The sequence below is a fragment of the Filicampus tigris genome, chromosome 9, assembly GCF_054856515.1.
Source record: "Filicampus tigris isolate MCC_2025a chromosome 9, RoL_Ftig_1.0, whole genome shotgun sequence".
In the NCBI taxonomy this organism is placed as follows: domain Eukaryota; kingdom Metazoa; phylum Chordata; class Actinopteri; order Syngnathiformes; family Syngnathidae; genus Filicampus; species Filicampus tigris.
This window is the reverse complement of record NC_141225.1, coordinates 8,148,344-8,176,073: the sequence shown is the minus strand read 5'-3', so window position 1 is coordinate 8,176,073 and position 27,730 is coordinate 8,148,344. Positions and strand designations below refer to the sequence as shown.

The 27,730-nt window shown below is 41.8% G+C and overlaps 1 protein-coding gene across 5 annotated transcripts in view; it reads right to left on the bottom strand.

Annotated features, from left to right (window-relative positions):
• cacna2d2a (calcium channel, voltage-dependent, alpha 2/delta subunit 2a) overlaps positions 1–27,730 on the bottom strand; it is a 193,893-nt gene that overhangs the window by 55,501 nt on the left and 110,662 nt on the right. For 4 of the 5 annotated variants that reach the window (XM_086041898.1, XM_086041900.1, XM_086041899.1 and 1 more), the window contains exons 5-6: positions 12,913–12,957; positions 6,764–6,902 (exon numbers count right to left, since the gene is read on the bottom strand). In XM_086041898.1, the coding sequence (XP_085898024.1) occupies positions 6,764–6,902; positions 12,913–12,957 (184 nt within the window). The remainder of the gene's footprint in view (positions 1–6,763; positions 6,903–12,912; positions 12,958–27,730) is intronic. The other variant, XM_086041901.1, reaches the window with a different exon arrangement.

Below are 27,730 nucleotides of genomic sequence, written 5' to 3'. Positions count from 1 at the left end.
TAAAATTAAGCAACATATGTAGTATAAGCTGTTTAATTATTTTCATTCTGTTCAATTACGTCCTTACCGTGTGTTTTTCTGAAGTACCATGTTATACAGTACCATTTTCTAAACACATTACAACTTTGTTTTTCAGAGGCTGTAAAGGCTAAATGGCGTTTCCATTCATTTCAATGGGAGTACATCAGAGACCCTTAATAGGTGAAAATCTGTGATCTAGAGATCATACAAAAAATTAATACAATGGAACCTCGTTTTAATACACTAATTAAAAGATGGGCTCGTACGGTTGTCCGTGTCCAACTAAGTGCTTTTTCATACGATACAAACGTTTTTTGTACCTTTTTGTACTATTTTGTAGCCTAAAAAGTACATTAGTTGTTTACGTTCACTTCAAAAATTGTATGTTTATCCAAACTTACCTTGTTGGTGCTTGTTGGTCTACTCAACTTGAAGGTAAATGAGCTCAGTTGATTAGAAGCACCTGTGGTTCAAGACAAACTGTGGCAGGGTTTTTACTTTCGGGATCTGAATTTTCCATCTATGCGCTTCCTTTTTCACCTTGGTTATGATTAGGATGCCATAGACAAGGGCTTTACAAAAATAATGACAACTGTGTACCAAAAATAACATGGTCGAGAGATAAGGACACTACTGGCGCCAGTTAAAACTATAGCCGTAGATATTGCAAAGGTGGATACGAAATGCTTCCTAAAAACCGCGCCTACGGCAGCTGCTAAGCTAACCTCTTTGCATGATTACATTTGAAGGCAGTCTCTCCCCTGCTAATATGGCCGGCACATTGTCGCGCTTTTTACCCTGTTCTAGTCTACTGTAAAGTCTATTCATCTATGACGAGAGAGCAGCGCAAGTCGGAAACACGTGACCAGTCTGTGTGTTGATGGTGACACAGTGCCATTGCGACTGGCAGCTAATTCTGGAACTAACAGACTTTGAAAGGTACCATATCAAGGGGGCGTTTTGAGTAGACTGGACACTATTTTCTTTCTGTTGAATCCAGGTTCCACTGTGTAGTAAAATCAATGTCATTGCAGTAATCTCAACCCCCCCCTCGTCACTCTAAGTGTTGAGGGATTGCAAAAGTTGTGTATTCTTGTCAAAACTAAAACGGCAGCACTATTAGCGTCTCTTTAATATGTCATGGAGGAACACAGGATTTTAAGATGCTAATCTCATGGGAGAGATGTTTGCTTAATTTGCCACACACCTCCCAATAATTCCTTCATTAAAAAAAAAAAAAAAAAAAAAGAACCGTAAACGACAAACACACCATGTGCCGGTTGTGAGCCTGCCGGTTGAGCGAGGTTTGCCGCTTTAATTAGTGTGCAGGTAAACGATAGTGCCCCCTCAACAGGCACACCCTACAGTGGTGGATGAGTGAAGGCGAAAGACTGTTTTTGCCCACCTCTATTTGCTTTTAAACGCATTTCCTCCATCCGTCTATTTCCATCGTGTTCACCACCCCCCATGTGCGTTTAAATCTGGTTTGATGCTAAGAGGGCTTGAGTTGTATCTCCAGTGGGGCGTGAGCGGCATGACAGGGGAGGAGGCTTCCTCCAGAGCCACAGGAACCCGCGGCGTGCCAAACAAATACACGCTGCCAGCCAGCACACAAACTCCGCTCATTATCACTGTTTCTTTTCAGAAACTACGCTGACGTTGTGTAGCCCCCCAAAAAAACGTACGTTTGCCCCCATAGGAAAATTGCATTCGACTCGTGACAGATGACATCTAAGTTTCCTCCCCCCCAAGATAATCCGGCACTGCTTTGACTCGAACGCATTGATATGCACTGTTGTCTCCAAAGAAAATCGTGATGATTTACTTATAGCTATATAATATATATATAAATATATATATTCCCCCGAGTATTATCTGTCGGCGTATGTTGTTCCGCATATCCGTTGCTTAAAGCGTTATCATACCATGACACTGATGCCATTCGTGAACCCCAGAATGGTGTTTTAAATCATGTGTTAGCATTAAGCTAAATAGAAGTATCTAAAGCAAAGCTATGTGTTTGTTTTAAATATACAACAAAAATCGGCTAAACAGACGACGGCATCTGTCTTGAAAAATTTGTGAATCAAGTCATTCGTATCTCAAGGCACCTCTGCACAAAATTCACTGTTTGAACTGAACTTAAAGCGGAAGTCTACACAAACATATTTTTTTCAAGAATATGTTCTATGCAAGCCCACTAGTTGAAACAGGGCATTCTGATAATTATTGCGTTTGTGGAATAAGTGTTAATCCACTAATTTTTAGCCATCTCTGGAGGCAGCCATTTTGTCTTCTGGTCGTTGTGAGCAGTTGTGATGTCATTTTCAGTCGACAGAAGACAAAATGGCCGCCGCCAGAGATCGCTAAAAACTATTGCATTTTGCTGCTTAATTTATATTTCACAAACGCAAAATTAATCCAAATGCCCTGTTTCAACTAGTGGGCCTGATGGGAACATATTGTTAAAAAAATATGTTTGGGTTGACTTTGGCTTTAAGCACATTCTCCCACGATATTCTAATTCATTGAGATGCACCTGTATTTTTTACTGGGTACTAAGCACAAGTCAATGGATGCACAGCAGCACATATGGAAATAATCCTTAAATAGCTCGTATGTATAAGCTTGCTCTCTCGTAGGCACATTCGCCAGTTGTCTCGGTGCATTCCCGATAACTGTGTCTATTGTCGCGCTGGTATAGTGACAGCATGACATACTGTATTGTGCTTGTGGAAAGGACGCCGCACGCAGCGGATTTAGACTTCAACGTTTAATGAAAGGACTTCTCGCACCCAATCGGGGCCTCTCTTTATTCCCTGCTGAGAGCTGTGACTGCTTATTGTCATATAACACACTCATGTAGTCGTGCACTATCAGGTCTGTACACACACACACACACGCACACACACCCACACACACATACACACCCACACTGTAAATCCTTTCAAACAAAAAACTGACATTCACACAATTTTACTGAATGTACTTTGCAATTAAAGTTGACCATTTCAATAATTTTGGAAATGATAGCCAGCAGCTATCACGCACGCGGAAGAAACATTGTTGCTTGTCTTAAGCCCTGTTGTTAGAGTAGTGATTAATTGGTGACCACTCTAGGGTGCATTCCACTTCTGTTGCCAAAAGCCAGATAGGATAGGCTCCTGATCACACTCACAGGTAATGAGGTCATGGTGGTTTGTATTTAAAAGTGAAATATAACTGAACTAAATTAAAAAAAAATGTACTGTCCAAGTAACAGGTTTGAACAGGCTGTACGCATAACTGTAACCTTTAATACATTTGATTGTATTTCAAGTTTTAAATGATTTAAACTGATTTTTATAGCGAAGAACATCAAAACTATTCAATTAGACACTAATATATTATCAGTGGCGATGCCTTTTCTTATAGAACCACTTTCAATATTTTGGGTCTAATCAGTGTTTGGCAGGGAAAAAAGGAAAGAAAGCTCAAGCACCCAGTAGGGTTTTGGCTGTAATCGCAGTAAAAATATGATATTAGGAGAGCACTTGTCTGCAGTCGTTTCCTGGCCGCGTTTGTAACAATCACACGGGGCAAATAAAAGCCATTTCTTGCATCCGCACTTATCTATCGTCGCTGCGTCCACTCGGTCGTAAGCAAACAAGACGAGAAGGAAACTGAATGTTTGACCCGAGCTAATTAGAAAGTTTGCAGGCTCGGCAGCGGGAATGAGCGGCGGGATAATGAATCATAAAATGGTTCATTACTGCGCTCAGGGAACACTCTCCATCTCAATAAATGGACACAGGGCCTGGCAGACAAATCAAACCAGGACGCGTACGCCGCCTCATTTAGCTTCTGGAAGGATCACAATGAAAGAAAAAGGAGGGGGGAAAAATTCCCTTGCTCTAAATGGTTTCTATTATTGAAGTGTCTCATCGGTTACACTCTCTCTCACTTCAATTCCTTCTATCTTTTCCTCAATCACTACCTCCCTCCCTCCTTCGCTCTCTGAGGCCATCGCCACACTCACCCATTTGCCTGCGACCGATAATTCATATTGTGTGCAGGAAAGCAGTCCAATTACACACCGCATTAGCAATATGTGGAACCCAACAGACGCATATTCACCTCTTAGTCTAGCATCTTGACTTTTTCATTTTTTTTATTTTTATTTTACAGTTCAATGGAACCCGAAGAGCTGTGGCTAACTTTTTAAACAATGATGGAATGAGCGAGGTGAATTTTATTATTTGTTTCAGAGTGTTCCAGTTGTTTTTGCCAAAAAATTACAGACGATTGACCAAAATTATTGCGGACTTTGGGAAACAAGAGGTTAACAGAACTGCTGGAGTCGAGAGTGCGGGTGGTGGTATGCATGGTGAGCAGAACGGAAAGTTAGGGTAGGGTATTGCCAATGAGAGTTTTATAGATATATATCTCTTGTCCTCATTGAGGTTGTAGGTGGAGCCTATCCCAGCTGACTTTGGGCGAGAAAAGCGGGGTCCACCCGGGGCCAGCTGCCAACCAATTGCAGGGCACATGTAGATGACAACCATTCAAACTCAGACAAAGGTGTGCTAGTACCATGCAAATTTGGCTTAGAAAGCCCATCACATCAGGTAGCCATTTTTTTTTATTAATGCGAGATCTTTACGAGATAAAAAAAATCCCCAAATCATTTTTAAGATGTAGAATTATATTTAGCAGGTAACACATTTAAACGTCTTGTTGTTTTGTTGAAATATGGGACTTTTTGGAAAGGCTGTTTTTTCCCATGACTATTCCAGTACTGAAATCATCAAAACTCGAGCACACCTCTTCATAATTGACTTGGCCCATACCCTATTCTCCAATTAACAATCGCAGCACAGCAGAAGGCCCCAACGGGAACAAAGCAAACTACATTCACCGTAAACATTTTTTGCTTCCTCGGAGCAGAAGCTAAACACCAATCCCATGTGCTGCAGCGCTCCAATCCTGAAGTCACCAGCAGGCTCAATCAAAAGGCCTTTATTCTCTGACTCATATCTTCAGTCGGCGGAAGCGGAGCTGCCACAAAATGGCTCCGGGAACAATGTGTAGGTCTGATTGCTCTATTGTGAGTTAGCCGCGGCCTCTGACATCCCCCCCCCCAATCACCGCCTGCACGGCGACTGTCTCATTCTGACAAGATGTGTCTGGAGACACAGCTGGGGGGTATTGTTACAGACAGGTGCCGTACGTTCCTGTTCCACAAAGATGGCAACGACTCGGACAAAAGCAAAACGACAGGACGAAAATGACTGTCAGTCTGCATGTTCTGTCTTTTTTTTTTTTTTTCTGATAAAGAAAAAAAAAGGTTGGAAGTTGATAACAGACAGGTGGAAGTGTTGCCTTTTGTCCATTTGGCAGCTGCATTAAAAGGCAGGGGCATCAATGTGACAGGCGGGAGCCCATGTCTATGCAGAGCAGGTGTGAGTGAGAGTATGTCACGTACAATCATGTTAGTACGCAGAAAGGGCAGTAGGCTACAGCTAAGATAACATACTCCATCATCTGAGGAGCGAAGAGCCATTTTGAAATAGCGGACATTCATTGTATGCGGCTGGTGCTTAGGACAGCATTAATTCAACAACGTAAGCATTTCTTTCAGCGATTAAACGAGCCTTGCCATATTGATTAGAATACATGTAGAATCTAAATGTGTCCTTGCCTGCACAGAATATTCAAGATCGTAGGATCCATATTTTGTGATTATATTAGATAGTAGCTTGTAGGTGGTAGCAAGCAGCATGTAACTGGTGGGTTTTGCTAGTGAAGTGCTACCTCGTCTTAAAGGTTTTTCAGACTTTGTTTGCCTTGGGATGCAAGCAAGTATCAGTTACGAGCGCATAGCTGTGCGTTACATAAGTCTATTTAGCTTAATGCTAATATTATCAAATACTGTCACCACTTCCTTCTGTCACGATAAAGCCATAGCTACATGGTAGCTAGTAGGTTGCAATGAATTACAACGATAGTAGCAGACACACACTTGACAACTTGACAAGTTGTATGTTTTCGGCGTAATTGCAAACACCTATTCAAACATATACGCCATACATCGCAAATCTGTACGGCCAATGTCAATTTTTTCATGTTTACTTTTTTTTTTTAATGCCACCGTATTCTTTTTTTTTAAATGGAGTTGTCCTTCATTGCGACCGACATTTGCAAACTGTCGCCTGCTCACTCTCACGAGATTCTCATTCTCGTATTCTCACCTGACCTTCATTCCGTCTGCTAAAGCTGATTTCCGATCACGTGACAGCATCCACTCGAACATAATGTGTAATGTGGAAGATTATATACAGATATGTACAGGCAGATTACAACTTTTGTAAGGTTCAGTACACCCCGGGGTTGACGGGTATGCAGACACATACAGTAGTGTGCTTGTAACTAGTAGCTTGTAGGTAGTACTTTGTAGGCAGTAGCTCAGAATGATGATTTGTTGTTGTGATTGTTCTTTTCTAATAGGTAATTGAGATGAGCACTTACACTAACCGTGTACATTTGGCCTCATAAAAAAACGGTATGGCAGAAGTCATGCAGAGCGTTTATCATTTTTAACCCCGCGGGTTAATTCACAGGCATAGAAGTCAACATTATGATTAGCATCTCTCCTCGTCATGACACAGCAGAGCAATTTAATGTTAATGAACGGAGTTAAAAGTCAGGCCGTCTCCATTAAGTCGTCGAGCAGAGCACTATTAACGAGTGCTTGGATGCTTACAGCCTTTGTAGATGTCGGTCGGAATCTGCACGGCGCTGGATGAGTAGTTGACCTTGTTTTTGAAATTGGGATCGTCCACAAACTCCAGCTCCAGAGAGGACGAGCTCTCCAGTGGATTTTCCTCTTCTCCGTCCTCCGTCTGCACACACACACACACACACACACACGTACACACACACACAAAACACAAAATCAGCATACAAATAAAACCAAGTAGACAGACGAATAGGGGAATATGTGCAAATACAGTGACACATTTTGTCATGGCCCATGAGGCTTTGCGGTGCCCATCTGTGCCTCTGGTTCTGCAAACACTGGCTTTTGTTTAGTCTATGCCGCCACATAACAAGTAATGTGATAAGATTAGTAAACCTTCTGCTTGTCGCCTGAATTCTGAATAACGTTGAATCCATTGAACACTGCTGTAGGCCAGTTCCTGCTAAGAGAGCACCAAAATAAGTGATCATACTACTTTTTGGCACCCCTGGAAGGGTCACCAAAGTACAATCTAACACAATACAATTTTATTTATATAGCGCATTTCATAACAGCTAGCGCTGTCACAAAGCACTTTACAAACAATCCAATAAATGAAAAACAATAAAACGCTGTAATACACGTATTAATAAATATAGATAATAAACATATAAATAAATAAAGCCAATAAATTAACATAAACACTATAACAGATCTGATCAAAAGCCAGAGAAAAGAAATGTATCTTCAACCAGGCTTTAAAATGGACAGAGAGGGAGAGTGCTTGCCCAACAACCAATGGGAGGTCATTCCTGAGGGAAGGACCAGCAACAGAGAAGGCTCGATCCCCTCTGAGGCTCCGCTTGAAATCGTTGTGTTTATTTCAGGGTGTCAACAAGCTTGAAACCTCATCAACTTTCACAAAGTTGAAGAAAATATTCTTTATATAGTTTAGGGATCCCCAAAACATTCTCTCAAAAACTCACTCAGTAGCAACCATTGGACAAGAAGAATACCAGCCCCTGATTCCAATTTTCAATTGACCGACATGAAATTGGTTGGATGATTCTATCATAACAGGACACATGAAAAAGTCTTAGGAATCCATGTGCGATCATTATTTTGAGGATTCGCCATGAATAAGAAGGTGCAAGGGCCAATTTATTGCTGTTTGTTTGTTTTGTCTTCTTTGATGGGTTGCCATGTTGCGCTGCTACGATGTCACGCTATTCATATCCCGCCCACACACCCCAAAGGGAGAAACACAAGACTGATTACAGTTAATGGATCCAACTGAACTGTACAGCCTGATGGAAACATTGGTGTATGTGGTACGTTATCATCTTCTAAATCGGTGGTTCCAACAAAAACCTTTAAAAGGCTCTCAGATCCCTAACACGTAGTGCAATGGAACTTCCAACGTCTACTGCCTCAACAGTGGTGAAATTTGCAGGACAGCTAAACTGTTCAGGAAAAATATGCTACACACAAAAAAAAAGCTGGGGATTTTCAGCATTTTTGTGTTGAAGTTGAAGTAAACTTGAATGTAATATTCTTAGAAAATGTAAGTGGAGGCTGAATGAAATTAGTATTATTTTTAACCACAGCTATACTGAAAACCTGGTTACCCATTGGTTACCCATTTCTCGGTACAGTCATTTTAACTCATCAATAAGTAGTTCTTACCCATTGTTGGATCAAAATCTTGACCCAATATGCTGGGTCAAATCCTCAATCCAATGCAGTGAGCATTGGGTCAGTCCCTTTTGGACCCAGTGCTGGGTTAGCTATTTCTCCAAATTTGAAGAAATCCCAAATTCTAAGTATGTATGGAAAATATGACAATGGCAAAATTACACGAAATTTTAACCCAATAAATACACCCACCCAGACATTCTTCTAGTCTTTGTACTCATTGCAGTCATGGATGAGCTGGAGCCTTTCTTTCCCATCTGACTTTTGGCAGCAAGCGCAGACTGGTTGCCAGCCAGTCACAGGGCACATACAGTATAAATAAACATTCACGTGCCTGGATTTCAGATTTAAACGCTGAACTTTAAAACTGTCACATGCTAACCACTAGACAACCATTTTGCCCCACATAAAATACTGTTATATTCAATTTGAGAACTACCAAAGCCAGTATTTCACTGACATCTTTTCGTACAGCCGCCGTTGACTGGTCCAAATAAAAACACAAATTCAGTATTTAATTCACTTTCTTGTTAAACAACAAATGTCAGCAGGTCTGTACAGCAGTTGATTCTTAAGTGATTTGATCTTGCCTGCTCCCAGCTCTTATCATGCGGCCTGTTAGAAGTACGCTGAGAGAACAGAAAGTAACCCAGCAGGAGAAGTTTACAGATCAAACTCCGTAAAACAAAGACGTGGGAGGTCGGTTCACAATCGAGTCTGTTGTTAACTAAACAACAATGAAAGAATTGTGTGTTTGTGCTTTCGCTTCGAGCACTTTGATACACTCCCAAACGCAAGTTGCCCTCAGCTTCTATTCACTCATTATTAGTCATCCTCCATTAGCTTTCATTTGTTTAGACCAAATGCATATCTAAGAAGAAACAAATCGGATTATTCCTCCTGCTTTCTGACAGGGGGAAAACACAAGTTATGCTGGGTGCATGAATTGTTGCTGTTTATATTGTAATAAAGCAGCGTGGGTTAATTGGATCTGACATGATGAAACCTGTTGTTTTTTTGTGGGCTTCATTAAATAAAAAGAAGAGCGTGTCCATTGCAGGGCGGTGATTGATGGGTCCGCTTTAATTGTCTATTAAAATGCAATTACAAGCTGTTGTTGGGATGAGCCAGAGGGACGTTCCCAAATAAAGTCACCCAAAGAAATGTCTCAAAGTGGCCATGAAAGACCAACAAATACAAGCCAGAGCAACTTCTCTTTGACGGTCACACTAGAAAAAAAACCCCAAAAAACAGTACCACACTGGCCTGTGAAGATTGTTGTATGCTCTGTTTGTATGTTTCTGCTCTCTGTGTATTAATTCCCTGTCAAAAACGAATTTACTTGTGTTTTCACAGTCCAGCCATTCAATGCCAGGAACTTATTTATACTTTTTCCAAATATTTTCAAATGTTAGGGTAATAGAGGGTCTGAAAATGTCTGGCAGTGAATGAGTTAAAGTAGCAGTTGTTTGAAGGTTTCTATTACCGTCACATCTATGCTGATTTCTCTTAGCTTGTCTGTAGCGTTTCGCATTATACAGTATTGTTAGAATTATGCTGGTAGACTTTTGTTCGAACAAACTGCTCTGGTTTTGGGCGTTTAATTGTCTTTCTTTAACGTGTCAGTCTTAGAGTGAACTTCAATTGAGTCACAAACAACTTGAAGCAAGCACGTGTTGTCTCTTATTTGGAGAACTGTGCTTGAGAGAGAATAAGAACAGGTGCTAAGAAATATTTTACAGAGTGTGTTTGAGGTTATTTGAGATTATTATTATGTGTGTTTCAATTCAATAGGTTTGTGTTTAACGCATGTGGGGAGGGTAAACTTTTTTTTAGTCATTTTATATTTTCACCAATTGGATGTGGGTTTGTAATTTTCTTTCCTGCGATAAACGGAGCTTCACTGTAATCGATAAAACCAAAAAGTGAAAAGTTCATTTCTGTCCATCATCAATAAAATATAATCTCAGTGGGAGAGTCATGGGAATAGGTTAATGACAACAGCACCAAGATGTTTGTTGATTACGCAGCTTGACATGAATTCAGTCAACGTCAGGCAAGAAGTTTTTTTTCATCATTTTCATTCTTTTTTCAGAAGAGCCCCAATCATAATTAACTAAGGCAGCTTCTAATTAGCAAGTGAAGAAATGCAGGCAGCAAAGACTGATTGGTTCATTTTCTTCAACCACCCACCACCTGTTTTGCGAATCATTACCCAATTTGTTAATTTTTATCACTTTGCTCTCAAGGATTCATTAATGGCTGAAGAGGCCAAAGATGACATTTGGAAGATTCTTCGCTTCCTGACTTCGGGTAACTGGGGTTACGCTTAGACCCTGAATACAGTATGTGTGTGTGAATAAAGTGTGGTATACACCTAGCGATGAATTTGAGCATTTTCCTTCTGTTCAAAGTCTGATAATTGTGAGCCTTTAAAAAGAATACTCTGAGGTATTATCCTGTTGTGCGCGGTGTTGTAAGAGTGATTTTTACTTTTTAACAAAGCTACTGCAAAGGGACTTTTTACTCTCAAAAGCAATGCACAGCTAAACCTACGATGGAAAGTACGATGGTTTTCCCCAATATGTTAAATTATAACTTGCTTGAGTCACATTCTTTTAATCAGGCTTATCAAAAGGAAATGAAATTAATTATCGAAACCTGTCATAAACTGGATCAGTGATCTAAACAGGAGAAATGTTCAAAAACATCTCCAGAGGAACTAAAAGTTAAATGTTTATTCAACATAAATCCAATGTGCATTATAATTTGGTACACAGTGTACAAACGGTTTAAGAAGAATTGGCACTATGAATGTACATTGTTGTCTGACTTTATACAGTATGTAAGACATTATAAGGGTGCATCTCAATACAAAACAATAACCGTGAAACATCATTCGTTCCAGTAGTTCAACGCAAAAAGTCAAACTCATAAAATAGATTCATTACACAGAGAAATGTTTCATGATTTTCATCACTCTGATCATTACATCAAACAAATGCCCCCAAAGTACCTCACAAAATTAGAATACCGCACAAGAAACAATCAATAAAAAACGTTTTTTTCATTGCTTAATGGCTATCTAGAATATACATTATGTTTTTTTAAATCAATTATTTGAATAAATGAAGCTTTCCAAGAAAGTACTGAGATGCACCTGTACATATGAACATCACATGCTTCTTCATCACACAGGTTGTTAGAATGCATCACATAATCAGAAGTCAAGTGACAAAAAGAGCAATAGGAAGGGTCAAGAGCACAGGACAGGCTGCAGAGAGACACTTACCTGACAGTCATTCTTCCTACAATTTCATCCCACTGGTGGAGCCTTAATTGGTGGGGCTGGTGGAGTCACCGGGTGGGCTACTACAATTTTCACAACCTCTGCCTGAATTCATCCCCACTAGCTTTGGGTGAAGGCGGGGTCAGTGAAGTAAGGGTCACGGGTGTCTTGCCTGAGTGTGTGCCACATTAATGATGACTGATGCTCTCCAATTAGACGTGCTGACAGGCCCTAAAGTGTCGTGTCATTAATCAAAGGAGTGGCGGGTGCAAAGAGAATTTCTCAGCATGATTTATTACTCCTTCACCTCCCCCTTTATCCCCCGTCTAACCATTTTTGGGCTCCTTCAAACTTGTGCCTGGGACGTTCAGGTAAGCAAAAAAAAAAAACAACAACCCACAAGTGACACTACAGTTGTGTCAGCAATCCCCAAAAGAGCCACATGGTGGTTACCCTGCATGGAAAGGTAACATTTGCGGAAACACAGCTATAAATGACCAAAATAAAACAACTCCAAAGTCCACAGTCTCCACTTTGCTGCAGTGGCTTGTTTTATTGCTGCCCTCAGTCTCCTCATGAATAAAAAGATTTGTCATTGCCGTATTGTAACAACTGAGGATTGCAGGGCCAGAAATGGCATAATTAAACCAGCTCCAAAGTGTCCAATTTGCTACAGCAGCACATTTCAGTCTCCTTGGATAAAAAGTAGATTTGTCATTGTCACGTTGAAATTGCTGCAACTCCACAGTCTCCACTTTGCTGCGGTGGAAATGGATAGAGCAAAAACTAATTCAACTTTTCACTACCCTGTAACACTTTTCATTGAAATTTCAATGGTCTAAATTAAGACACTCCTGATTGTTTGTAGGTGTCTGGATGAGCGCAGTGTTAAGGTCAGCTGCCACCCACTCGGAACCCTTTGGAATTAGGCCTGGGGGGGCGCAGCCCGCGTTACATGCACATCGTTCTGCCGGGGCGGCTCACCACAAAGCAGCGTCGCCGCACTAACATACAGAGACAGCCCTCACTGACACGAATGTTGGGCTGCAAGACGCAGGGAGGCCGGGGGAAGGGGGTGGGGTTCGGTTGGTCGGTAGGTTTTGGCAGGCAGGTAGGCAGACGTTGGGTAAGAGGGGTGTTGAAGGGGTGGGGGGGGGGGGGGGGGTAAAGCAGTCCGTTCTGTACTCACATAGTCTGAATCCGCTTTGGAATCGTAGTATGAAATGGCATTCTCCTGTGCAAAAAAGAAAGAGTGAAAAGACAGGCTGATGAGAGGAGATATAGCAGCGCCTATATCCGCCCCGACTCCTGGAAGTGGGGAAGCAAGGAGAGAAAGACTCATGGTTATATTCTGTCATACATGCGAGAATATAATCAGCATCACAGAACACAGGAGGAGTAGTGTGATGTGTGATGACAGAGGACCCCCCCAAAAAGGATGTAATATGTTTGGCAATACAATGTAATACATGTTGAAACAGTGATGGGGACACTGTACAAACATGTCATGTAACACAGTGATGTGACATTTTATGGAAAATGAAGCATGGCAGTTTTTGATATGATGTATTATGGAAAATTCATATCAAGTGTGAAATCAAACAACCAAGTCAATCTTTTGTTAGCTGCCTTTATGCAAAAATGTGTCTACAAGCGAGGTGTTCAGCATTTCCAGCCCACTGTTACATAATACTGGGGCTCATTTACATACAGTAATAAGATTTTCAGCCCATGACAGTGAGGCTAGGTGAAAATTCACAGCTACTTTCAAGTGACTGCTAGCATCTGTCTGCCAGACTACACTGTCTGAAACACTGGCATGCAGAAACCACCCCAAACTCCCACGGGTGCGATGCATGCTGTCAGGTCAAAGATGCGTTGAAATGTTTTGGATGCACAGATTAGTGTGAGTGAAAAGCATTCACAACTGATAAGCAGCACAAGATTAATGCCTGATGAAGTTGTTGGGATGTAGCTGTGGTGGTATTTGTGTGTGTGTGTGTGTCGTGTATGAAGTGCAGCTCGTGTGAGTGAAAATCATTTTATCTTAATGGCTGCTCGCGCTTTTCCACACCCAGGGTTCTAGCCTCGGGGGATTTTGACGCAGGCACATATTTTACTCATACAACATAATGTCTGCTTTAATTTTTCTATTGGCATTAAGTAAACATTGCTTAGTGCAACTTTGCTCGAAATATGATTTCCAGTCAAGCATTCACGCACTAATGCTAATATGAAAGAAAAAGGCAAACATGTTTTAATGTGAAAAGGATCATGTGAGGTGAGATCATGAGTAGAAAAGCTTGTCATGGTAAGGCTGGAGGCTGACGTCACTTCATCCAATAAGAACTTCTGGATTGGTATAATATGCTGTGCAAGGGGCCTTTCGTTTATGATGAAGTTCTGTACAACAGCAGCCATGTAGCCTGAATTTTTACTTTGCTGTAGTCCATCCCTAACCTGATGCGGTAGTAAAGTCATAATTATTGTAAATATTTGTATGAAAATGCTTCCATGACAAATATAAAACAATCAAACAAAATACAGTAAGTATGACGTAAGTAAATACGTGGCTGCACGAAGTAGCTCATCGCGGACTGTTCGTAACCTCAAAACATCATATGTCTGGAATATCTTAAAACCTGGCCCCCCTGTATTGTAGTAGCCGCACATCTCTGTTCTTCAGCATGCAAATTTGTACTAGAATCTCTAGAAAAAGCCATTTGTGGTTGCTGAATACATTAAGTAATCAGCACCCGAAACACCGCCGAGCTTCTTGAAGGTCGCTTGCCGGCATGGTGTCCACTTTACGGTGGTGGGGGAGCTGTTAGTTGACGACTTCAAGGGCACCGCAGTGACCGAGAGGTGGAGGCGGTCCGGTGGTCACAGTCTGATGAGGGTAGAAGTTCTCCTGCCGACTTCATCTGAAATCTGGAGTAGCCTCTCAACTCTAACAGCCATTGGCCATTGGCTCACCTCCAGTGCTAATCTGAGAGTCAGCCATCAAACAGGTCTCTAACAAGCTCAACAAAGGAGTACGGTGTGATAGGAACTCCCGACGACACTAAACATGGGGCGGAGTGGCCTGTGGATGACAGTGGTGGAAAAGGATGGCAGACCACGCGTCTCTACAGACGCTGCAAATCTTCCAAGCTCTGTCGGAGAGATCAAGAAGGAGGTTGCACGGAGGGAAAGGGGACGCCAGCTCTGGGATCAGAACGGATCACTCAGGGAGTACATTGGGTTCAGTCGCCGGGTCAGAATGGCGGCTGAGGTCGGTGAGACGTGATGGCGATGAATTCGGAGGAGGGGAGATTGAGATGCGTGGCGAGTGCGGTCGGGGGTGGCGGGGCTGGCGACAGCCAGGCACTAAAAATAGCTTCTGCAGCGGAAGATGAGAGACAGGCTGGAAGAGAGAAACACTATGGCAGCGCTGTTGTGTCTGCCAACAGGATTGATTCCCAGCCCAGTCCTGCTTAGACTGGGGGCTCACTTCGAAAGAGTCCAATCTCACTACTGGTGTGGCATTCACTGAATCTCAGTATTCACAGCCACTTCCTGTAAGTTAGGTTTGAAATGATGCATTACAAACAAAAAGGTGGTACCTTGATTTGTCATTGGAATGTCATTTGACAAAATAATTTCACACACACAAAAAAAATGCAAGCTACAACAACACAACTGGCAGAAAACACAACTGTATTTAGCTGTACAATTTTGTTTTGTTTAGTATAGTTTTGAAAAAGAATATTTATTGTTCTATTCTATTTGGCAGAGGTGGGCATTTTACTAAATTTTGCTGGTCCGTCATTCGTCATCTGTCAGCAGCCAGGGTACCATCCGTCATTCGTCGGTTTTTCGTACCGAACTGAATTGTAATTGTCTGTCCGTCAGTTGGTCTGTCAGTTAGTCCGTCAGACGTTCGTTGGTCCGCCAGTCGGTTCCCCAAAACCGTCAGAAAAATGGACGTCCGCCAGTGACGGACAGACGGTCCATCAGTAACGAACAGATGGGCCGTTACCGACGGACGCGGTCCGCCAGTCGGCTCCCCCAAAACCATCAGAAAAACGGATGTCTGCCAGTGATGGACTGATGGTCCGTCAGTGCCGGACGCGGTTAGTGATTACACTGACGGGTGAAAACACCCTCCCGCCATTTGTCAATCCGTCATTTTTCATTAGTCAGCAAAACGGGCGCCCATTAGTGACGGAGTGACGGACCATTCCGTCACTCTGGTGGAATGCCCACCTCTGCTATTTGGTATTCATGAAAACACAATGCCCTTTGTGTCTGCACCATACAACGACCATAGTGGCGTTCTATTTTACTTTCACACTTACAACTAACGGTGGCAGGAATTGATGAAACGGTTGTTTGAGTGAGTGGGGTTGGCATTCACGTTCCAGTGATCACAATTGTACCATCTCTGCCTCTCTTTGAGCCAGGAAAACCCCTGATTGTAGTTCATCGTACGTAACGTCAGATTTTGCTTTGAGAGGCAAGAGTGCATTTTGCTGTGATTAATTGTCACTACCAAAATTTGGCACGAAAGTAATTGTCCAGACTGAAACCAGATAGAACATGCATTTTTACCTGCTAAACAGGAGACTGACGGGGAGTGGTCTCAAAAAGGGTTAGGGTTCCTTACAAGAGTGACTTAAATTTGATGTTTTAAGCTGCACAATTTTGAATGGAAATGTTCAACCTGAAATCGAACTTATTGCTCTTAACGTTGAATAAGTTCGGCCACCTCACATTCGAACAGACTATGTATGGTATGGTATATAAATGTGGCATTTGTTGTGGTAGTTTGTAGAAAGTCTTTGATGACACCATGTTAAAAAGCCACTTTCCAGCCATGCGGTGTGTGAGTCAGCATGTTTGTTAGTTGTGTCTGCTGATTACTAAAGAACAGAAAAAAGCCAGAAACAAACGACTTTTTCTGATGAAAGAAGCGAGTTTTGTAGGTTCCATGCTTATTGTCACAGAACACAATATTCTGTTGGTCTTGAAAGATCAGTCAAAAAGCTCTAAAATGGCTGGCAATATGGGGAATTCTGCTTTGAAAATGGCTGGCAATGAATGAGTTAATTAAATAGCACATGGTACTGTTGATTCCAGCATTATTTATGAAACACCACTGGGTGACGGTATGGCTCTGCAAACTGGTTAGGCATCTTCAAAGGGTAAGCACAAAGGAGTTTTACTTTACTTTAGTTCTTATAACTTCTCTTCATACTTATTTGACAGCTAAAAAATATTAAGTGCATAGTCTCTACAGGCTCAGGGTTTGGGTTAAACACTCTTTTTTTTTTATAGAAAGCACAGTCTACACGCTCACACACATACACAAACACCTACACACATACACACACACACAAATAAAATCCACACAAAGCCTGACAAATTCCCAGTGGCACACAAAACGCTATCAATAAATTAAATCCATCATACCAAGTGGACTCGCAAACTCCAAATAGCAGACAAACACTGAGGACCCAGGTGATGAACCCGGCCCCCCTTCCCTTACATCACGTTTTCTTTATGATACAACGTTATCTCTTTCCTCTGTTTGCTCCATCTGTCCTCCTCCCTGTGCCTTATCTCCATCTTTCTGAATGCCCCCCTCCACTCTCACCATCCCCAACAACAGTCTACCCTCACCAATTTTAGATTTGAGCAAAAGCGGCAGCAGCAGCAGCAGCACACAGGTAAGATGCCTACTGTTGCCATAGAAACCAACCCTCTCCTCTTGATCAGAATGTGACTGTCTCCTTGCCAGGGTTATGGTGTTTGCTGTTTTTTTGGAGGGGGGTGTTTATCTGAGCAGTTGTCAATAGCGGTTTAGTTGTTTTTGCAAGATGTGTCATTAAAACTCATAACACACATACCTTTAAAAATAGGAACATGATGCTTGGCATAATTTGGGGAATGAATGTGTATCTGTATGTGTGTGTGTGTGTGGGGGGGGGGGTGCGTGTGTGTGTGTGTGTGTGTGTGTGTGTGTGTGTGTGTGAGTCAGGCCCTCCCCTGACCAAATTGAGGCCCCAAGCATAATTTTTGCTGTGTGGTCGCTGTTGTAGTTTTTTAATAGTTTCAAACAATAACAACATACCTAGTTGTGTGTGCAGGTGTACAAATCGGATTAACCAAAAAAAACACGTGAGGAGCCTGTGGTTTAACTTCTATGTCTTGAAATGTTGAGTAAGTGGTCAGGAATTGTGGAATAATGGCAAGGTGTTTGCTACTAGTATAAACTGGTGGCTAGCTCAATCAGCTATCATGAGCTTCATGATACTGCGAGTGAAAGTTGATCGAAGTTCGTAGACGGAAAAGCAAACGGAAGCCCATTTAAAATGATAGGTGGACTGGCCCACAGGCGAAACAGACGGCGGAAGGGTACCCTGGCTTCAGGTGGAAGGCGATAAACGGTCGGGGATATTTTAGTAAAATGCCCAGCTCCAGCTTTGAGGATGTAGTTCTCCTCTCTGTTGATGATAATTCAAGCAGGGCTGCAGTTTTCTCTCTCGTGTAAACACTAGGTTTCTCCACTAAATAAAGATGAACATCGGGCCACTTACATCTTCCCACTCTGTAATCCTCTTAGGATCTGAAAGTTGCTTTCTTATCTCGCGGTTCGTTTTTTAAAGAGATTTTCGCGATAATTTAGTCGACTTGTGTGTACATATTATTAACCTACCAAGCCGTCCTTTCTGCACTAGCAGTGAGCGCGCATCCTGATTACGTCATCATTGTTTACAAACTGGAAATGGGGCTTTAGCTGGCAGTGGACACGGGGACTTGTTTTAAACAAAATACAATTCAATAAAAGAGTAAACCTAAAATGGAATACAATAAAAGATCCAGTTGTGACTGTCATGCTCACCTGCTGCACGCCCAACGAATGTTCACCGCAGAATCAATCCGAGTTGACATCATTTTCACATCATTGCAAATATACGTTTTCTAAAGTGACTGTAAAGTAACACTATAGTCACTCAATCGTTAAGATTGTCATATAAATGAAGTTGTCCAAAAACTGTGAAAGAAATAACGAGCCAGGGAGCGGTGCATAGGCGCTCGCTTGCTGCGGACAGCGTCTCTTTATTGGCTGCGGGTGCGCTAACGGTCCGCTGCTGGGCCCTTACTGCAATGGCATGCCCGACCCGTTACGAGCGCATCTAAAACACGCTGGAAGCACGGACGTGCATTACACTGGCCTGCACTTTATTTTTGTTGACTTATTGTACACAGTTTCTCACAAGAATTCAAATCACTTATACACACAGGATCTCTGCTAGCGGTGTGCTGACAACAGACGGGTCTCAATCTATGCTAAGCTAAATTTGGCATGCTTGCAGTTTAACACATGAGTTTCCATTTCCAACTGTTACACGTCTTAATATGATATCTTGTCTACAAACACCATGCAGTACTTTCAATCCAGCGATACTTTGTAAAAGGTGATGGCAGACACATTAACTTGCAGCTGAGCAATGCGGTGGATTGCTGCCTTTCCCACAGATAACCATGGTTCAAATCCCAGTCGCAACACTAACATCCTATAGGCACTGTATTAGACCCTAATTCCAAGCCACTGCCTGTATTAAAATGAATGGGATACATCTGGAAGGACATCCCGTGTCATAACTATGCCAAACACTAACAAGTCGTGCCAAGATGGAAAAATTCACGGATTGCAGTGTCAGCTTTCCACAAAAGAGGGTGCTAAAAAACTGTTAAAAAGGTCATGATTCGTTTGGAAAGCGTACAATGGATTGTGGCCTGCGTCGACTATATTTTCAAGTTGACCTGGTTGACTTTTTTTCCCGGAACTAGTGCATCCGGAAATTCACACTGACACCGCGACACCGCTCTCAGAGTATGTGTGTCGCCTCCCATTAATTTCCAAACGCTGCATGTTGTAAACTAATCAGCAGGTAATGCTTTAACTGTTTTCATCTGGACTGCCTGATGCACTGGGCTCCGGCACTCCTTTTTTGGGGTACTCTGAATAACCGAACGGCACATTCCAAATGGGTGAAGTGAAACAACGCTCGCTCGAAGTATATTTCTAAACGCACCCCTAATGCGCCGCAGGTTTGACAAAGTTTTATTCCAACAACATCCCGACATTCAAGTGAAGCCCCATATTTCTCTTGCTTTGCTTTTTTTCAGCCCCTTATGCTTGCTTCCGACTCGTGGTATCGTTTGGGCCGTCTTTCTTGTTGGTCAGATATCGTGGCTCGTCATTGTCGCACTCATTGTGCTTCCCATAAAGAAAATAGTTCTTATTTGGGCAACTATGGGCGCTTATGCACAATGGATGTGTATATACGCACACATTGCGCATATCCACATCCACCGTGTGTGCATTTGCGCAAATGCCTTACCTCGTGCAAAATGGAGGATGAGGCCCTGCATATAGAGTGTGTTCTTGCAGACTGGATATAACCGATCTAATCAATTTACCCCGCACCATCCACCAACTCGGCAATCGAACCCACGCCACCAGGACATCGCCGGCCAGAAGCGGAGAGCGCCCACCGTCGATCTGAACACCCGGGCCGCGCACGCGGGCAGATCGTGACGGAGCGTGTTTGCTACACCGAACGATTTCTCAACACGCCGACATGGAAAGGTTTGACATTTGAGTGTGACAAGCGCTCAATCACGGGTGGAGACAGATTACAGTCATATTCATATCTCCTCCGGACACCTGCTAATGATTTTATAATTAGAGAACACACTCCTCGGCGCCTCGGCACCGCTCTGGGGCGGGCGCACATGCATGCAGACGCACACACTCACAAATACTCCCCCTAAACGACACTCTCGCCTGTCCCCGATAGAATTGCAATCATTCCCAGCTCCAGGTTTGCTAATGGAAGCTGACATTATATCAAACACAATAAAGGATTTCATTTAGTGCTCTTCATTAACCCGCACTTTCTGGCTCATGACAAACACGCACAAAGGTACATAACGCAAAACTACCAAAGCAAAGTGCTAAACAATATTTGACTGCAAATTAGTCAAGTTTGAGGCAATATCATCAGGATTTTACATGAATTACGTACTAATTAATCTCTTGTAATTTGCTTACTTCTAAAAATGTGTCCGTGACCAAGATGTTCTGAACTTTCACTCTACTGTTACATGTCAGTGGGGCTAACTTCAGAGGTGGAAATAAGTCATCTATGTGCAAGTCACAAGTCTTGGAGTTGCAACCGTCAAGTCTCAAGCAAGTCTCAAGTCACTGTGGGAAAAAAAATCAAGCAAAGTCGAGTCGCCAACAAATTTCAAGCACGTCAAGTCATGAAATCTTGCTAAGTCACAACATACATGTTGGAGTGAGGGATAATAAAACATTTTTTTTCACTGAGTGATTATAAAATACAAAAAGTACATTATCTCCTACATTTACAATATTTACATCTCTAAAAATGAAAGGAAAAACAACTTAACTTATGAAATGAATGTCTTCACTTATGTTACTTTTTCATACTAACATTTATATGAGTGGCACACTGAAATATGGTGATAAATACTGAAATATGCTCAATGTGGGCATAAACATGCATAAACATCAGATTTAAAACCTACATATGTTGTTTCTGCTGCCAATCTGATACCCAAATCTAATTCGACTATTTACAGACTATTTACAGAGAAGCACTCTATGTATAGACTCTATGTATCGATGTCTAAGCTTGAATAATGATCACTGTTTTAAACTGTATAGTTTTATGATTACAGTCTCCATGGCGTCTAGTCTATCACTTTATTGGCTTCTCAATTAAATTTAGAACCGACATGAAGTATTTATTAGCGATTGGTGTGTTGAACTGTCGAGCTAAGCTAGCTAGCGTAGGTTCACAGAGCTATCTTGCTTCAGACAGATGTAAGGAAACGTTGTTTTGTATCTTATCTTCGAGTTTCAAACCTTGCATGATGCTACTGTCTTTTTCCATCTTTGAATCCAAAAACATCTCCAAACCTTTTTTTCTCTCCACAATTGGCTGCTAGCAACACGCCGCTTCGCTTCTTTTGCATTCAGCCATTGATGGCTATGTTTCGGTGTATAGGAGCTACTTTCAAAGTGCAGATCGCTTCACTTCGTTATTTTATATATATTATAAATTATATGCGGGGGGAGTTTTGCATGACTATGCGAACCCAAGCATAACAAACAGTCAAAACGAACAGTTTGGACAGAATTCCCAAACCATCCAATCTCTAGTTATGTTTTTTAGCTGTACTTAAAAGTTCACAGTCACATACTTTTTATTGGACCCATACACATGTTCGTATTACTAGGTAAATTTGCAGCGTTAGCTTACCTGTCAGTGGGTTTTGGAATGACGAATTTAGTTAGACGTTGTCATTGTTGTGTATTTATTATGTGAGGTGCAAACATATGCATTTTGCCATTGTATTTTTGCAACCACTTTGACAAAATGATCCATTAATTCACATAATGATCCTCGGAGTTGCTTCTTCTGTGGGTGTTTATATCGCCACTTCACTCCAACAACTGAGTTCAAGTCTAAGTCAAGTCAAGTCGCAAGTCCTAAAAATCAAATCTGACTCGGGCCAAGTCATACGACTCAAGTCCCCCATCTCTGGCTAAGTGACATAATGATCTCTCCCTCACAGAGTTTCTCCACCTATGACATGAACAGCTAGTCTGTGTGAAGACAGTTTCAACTGCAGGACTACACTGTGGTAAAAGCTATCGAGCAGAAAAACACACATCCTACATTTGTGATGTCCACACATTGCGTCAAAGCCAAACGGTAAGCAGAGGTGCATTGAATTTTCTTGAATGACTACCATTAGCTAATAATGTTAGCTTCTGATAAGGGGAACATTTTTGAAGAATTGGTAGAAGGTAGGATTTGTGTTTAGAGATGTGTCCATGTGCCACATACACAAAGCATATGGTATGAAGTGCTGATTCTACGAGTGAAAATGGGACAGGTGTTTATGGGACAAGCTCACTTTTTTTTTCCACACTCCGGGCTATTCTCTTGTCGCAAGGCTAAGCCGCTGCTCCTGGTTGTCATGGTAATAAAAGCCAGACTTGCCATTGGCCCAGTAATATAAGGGGTGGGGTTTAAAGTTGCTCGCTTGCAGGAGACACACTTTCAAGCTACCCAGCATATGAATTTAAAAATATGTTAAGTAACTCCCAAAATGTGTTTTCTAATCAGCTAATCAAGTGTCAGCCTTGACATTAACCTCCTCCACTCAGCTTTTCTCTGACCCTTGTCTGTTTTCAAAATGTCCTGTATCCAATCGCCCTGTGTCAAAAGGTTTGAGGCTCAACACACTCGAAAATGTGAGCCATTGAGGCCTCTGCAGTAAGTGGGGAAAACACGCCTCCAGGCTAAGCATGCACACACACACATACACATACACGGCTCACTGAGATGCAGAAGCATTCACACATGACTGATATGCAATTTCAGGCACAGAATTAAATATATAGGAAAATATATGCACAAGGGCACCTGCAAAAAGGATAAAACAAAAAGGAAAACATATTTTTTTCAAGTCTAATTTCTAGTTTATTACACCACGTGTGTGTGCGTACAAGCATGTAAAGGTGAGCTTCTAGTGCTGTATCATTTTTCAAATGTGTCAGAGATATGAAAGCCCTATACCATCTTTGATCTTTGTTTCCCCTTCCTGATGCCATTTAGGAATTTTAATCATGTCCTGTCCATTTTACCATCATACACAGTTGACCCCGCTATTCGCGGGGGGCTGGCCCACGAATAGCATAAAAGTGCATATAATTGAGATCCACTGAAAAGCATTGAGAAACAAAAAATGAAAGAATGAAAAAAAAATTGTTAAATTGATAAACAATTATCAAAAAAAAAAAAAAAAAATGCTGAAAAAATATTCAATGAGTTTTCCATGAAAGTAGGGAGGGGGAATTGGAAAAACACATACTCCCCCAAAACAAATTAAAACAGCAAACACAACAAATATATTAAAAAATGGCCAATATGCGAATCCGCAAGTGCACTTTTCTAAGGCAGGTGCCCTTCTCAGCACGATTACATTCAAATGGTCCCATGGAAACGGAATCAGACTTTTGTGAAAACGAATGCCCTGTCACTTTACAATATAATTACACTCTTCAGCAAGATCAAAGTGCTACAAGAGGGCTACCTTCTTAGATGCAGGAATAGTTTAGTAGATTGTGAGGTGGATCAGTAGAAGTAATTAGTAGAAAGTTTACAATTTTTGTAGTCGACTAAATTTTACAAACACAAATTTTGATTACATAGAGCGGCTCTTCATTACCATGATGACCAAGAGCAAGGCTGTTTTGAGACCCGCATCAGAATTTTATTTAGAGGTGAAATTAAACCAAGGTGCCACAAACACAGCAAAAGCATTGACTGTACTTTCACTTGTAGAGGCAAGCACTTGCTAATCATTCAGCGGGTGGGTGTATTTAGTGCATGCAGCAGACATAAACAGCACCTTTTCCAAGTGACAAATTTACTGAACATTAGAGCGTTCAGAGGCTTGTCTGTGCATCCAAAAAATAAACACTGCTGCTCTGATTAGTTTTTGGCTTTGACATAATAGTGATTTCATGTAGCCCAACCGTGGCAGACCTTCGGAAATCAGTTGCTTGGTTATATAATTCACACTTGATGGGTAGGCAGGCACACCAGAAACTCAGTTATTTGTATACAAGCATTAAAAACTTTTCTCAAATATAGTCTATCAAATATCAAAACATTAAAACCAGTACAGTTAATAAAGCCAGGAATGAATTACTGGGAATTTGGAATGCAAGAAAATCTCCCCAAAAAAGCCATGATTGTAGTTCACCGTCAAAAGTCACTCAGGATTTGTACTCTACATCTAAATATCTTTGTAAACTGCCAGCAGGGTGAAATAATTGCAAGTTTTTTCTATTTTCTCTTTCTTTCCAAACTTGACACCTCGCTAAAAGCATCGGAATCTGTACTCCGCTTTGACGATAAGGAACGAGGGGCTTTGTCCCGCTGCACTCCGGGAAACGTTGCTATCCCATTGTTGCCTGACAGGTGTGGATTGAGGAGCGGGGTTTTAACGCAGATAGCATCGCCGCATTGCATGGACACGGTGTCAGATAATAAATAAATAAACAGAAAGGCTATAAAGCAGGACGCACGCATGCCAACGCCTCCTAAACAAGGCACAGATCTGGGGGAGACAAACAAGATAAACAGAGCATGTTCTGTATTGTCAAGATAGTACTGGAATCCAGAGGGACAAAGCCAATGCAATTACCTACAATGGGGTGAAATAATTATTTGATCCCCTGCTGAATTTGCAGTTTGCCCACTTACATATAAATAAACTGTCTCCAATTGGAATGGTTCTCTACATTGTACATTATGGTAATAGATTCTCGGGTTGCAGCCATGGAATATTTTTTTAATCGACTAGTCTATCAATTCGACTAATCAGAAAAAAAAGTATAATAAAACAACAATACCGATATAAAATATGCATGTGAGGTGTAGATAATTTATGTCCACTTGGGGTCGCTATCCACATGTTCTACACTTCAGTAACTGTGACACTGAAAGTGTGAGTGATTTAAAAGGTGGAGTCTGGCCTAGTGAGTGTCAACGAATGATAGTGCAGTAGGTTTTTGTTAGCTCAGGTTAGCCAGTCTGTGCATTAAGTCCAAAAATAACCTGGATGCGTAATGCCACCTACTCGCTGTCGCAAGGACCCAAGTCACTGGCAGCCATCTTGCATTGCCTCTCGAATACATACTGATTTCCAGGGGCGGGCATTCCGTCAAACTGACGTAACGGTCCGTCAGTCTGTCACTTTTTTGCTGACGATTGACAGGACATTTTTTTTAAATGACTAAGCACCGAAGAGAAGTTTTTGTCCGTCAGGGTAATAGTCATTAACGGCGTCCGTCAGTCTCAATTCATCACTGACGGACACCCGTTTTGCTGACGTGTTTTTTTGGGGTGGGGTGGGGTGCAGTGACGAACTGACGGACAAACTGACGGCCTACTGACAGACTAACTGACAAAGCTGGGCATTCCATCTGACAGATAGATGACCGCTGATGGATAACGAATAACGCACCAGCATAATTTTGTAAAGTGCCCACCTCTACTTTCTCCTCTGCGTTTTCAAGTTATGTTCAGTCTCCAAAGAAAAAATGCCACAGTGTCTGGTGTACGGTTGTATCAATAATTGATTGAGTGCTACTCAATGATTTGTCTGCATCTTGTTGTCGGGACAGAAAAGAAACATGGGTCAAAATACGTTCCGGTACACAGCATGTGTGGCTTGGAATGAATGGTCTGCCTTCATTTGTGTAGAACAAGAGTTCCCTTATTGCCTTCAAAAATGATCAGGATCGTTATCAGGCTTGTACAAAGCTTGCTGATGAGCTGATCATTTGAATCACGTGTGTTGGAACAGGATATCATATAAAATAGGCTGGATAGGGGCTCACGAGGACCAGACTTGGAGACCCCTGCCCTAATGGGGAATGGAGTCAGGGAATAGGTTGACAGCCAATATGTTAAATTAATTTATTTTGGCCTTAAACTGAAGATATATTTCTGTTACATTTTGTCTTTTGAAACTGTATACTGTAATGATTGATAATGTAATGAATGATACTGGTACTGTTATTGTATTTTGAATTCATTCCCTCTTGCCAATTTTTCTGTTTGGAGGCCCACAGAAACCTCAATCGTGTGCACACATTTACGGACACGCTGGCACACGGACATGCACACTCATGCACTTAAGAGACCACAATGGAAATAAGCCGATGGCTTTATTGCGCTTTTATTCCTTTGGCAGCAGTTGTGTTGATGTATGTTTTTATGCATGCTTTGTTGTCAATAAATATTTCATTCTGTCAATCAAAAGCATCAAGAATGAAATGAAAACAAAGCCCTGCAGGAAAAATGTCGGCAAATTGATTTTACTTGCACATCAATAAATAGGAGACTGTTGCTCTGAAGCACAGCGATGAGACATTTATTGTTGTTGGTCACCATGTTTGCACACAGCTCAGGAGCTCAGAATCTTTCAATTTTGTCAGCTGCCGCTTGGAAACCCCCAGCTTAAGCTCCCTACACATCTTTTGTATTGGCTTGAGGTCTGGGACTGACTAGCTACTTGATTTCATAAGTATGCTTCTTCTTGAGACACTCCAATGTTGTCCTTGCACTATGGTATGGTCATGCGGGAAGACCCATCCATGACTCTCTTTCGTGTTCTTGCTAAGAAATGAAGACTTTCATCCAAGATGTGAAAGTACGGGGGCTCTGTTCATTGGCCCTTCAAAGCGGTGAAGTGGCTCTGTACCTTTTTTCATAAAAACAGCACAAAAACATCATGTTACCACCTTCATTCTTAACTGAAGGGATGTGTTATTTTGGCTGTTTTATCGTTTTCATCCTCCAAACAAGGCAGTTTGAATGTATGCTAAATGGTTAAAACGTTGGTTTCATCTGACCACAGCGCTTTCTCCCAAGCATTATCAGAGTCATTAAGAAGTTCACTGGCAAACCTGAGGCATGCGCCTTCTTGAGCAGGGCGACCTTGTGGGCCCAGCCAGAGTTACCAACTGTTTTTTTTTTGGTTGACTGGAGTCCCAATTGCCTTCAGATAAATAAATTCCTACAGTGTACTTTCAGGCCGCTCTCTTGTCTTTGTCATGATCATCTTCACGCCACGAAAACAAGATAATTATAAAAATGTTGTCATTCTCACCTAGCCCATCATTTCGTAACCCATTCCAGCCAATCTCATCTCTGAAATGTTTTGACAGCCCTTTAGTCTTGCCCATGGTGGTGTCGACATTCGAAGGTCAGAAATGGATCCTTAGAACAGGCGCTCTTTATACTCATGATACGAAATTGAGATTAGGAGTATTGGTCATCGGTTGATTGTTCATAGCTGAGTGCCACATGGGCACCAACCAATCTGTGGGAGCCACAATT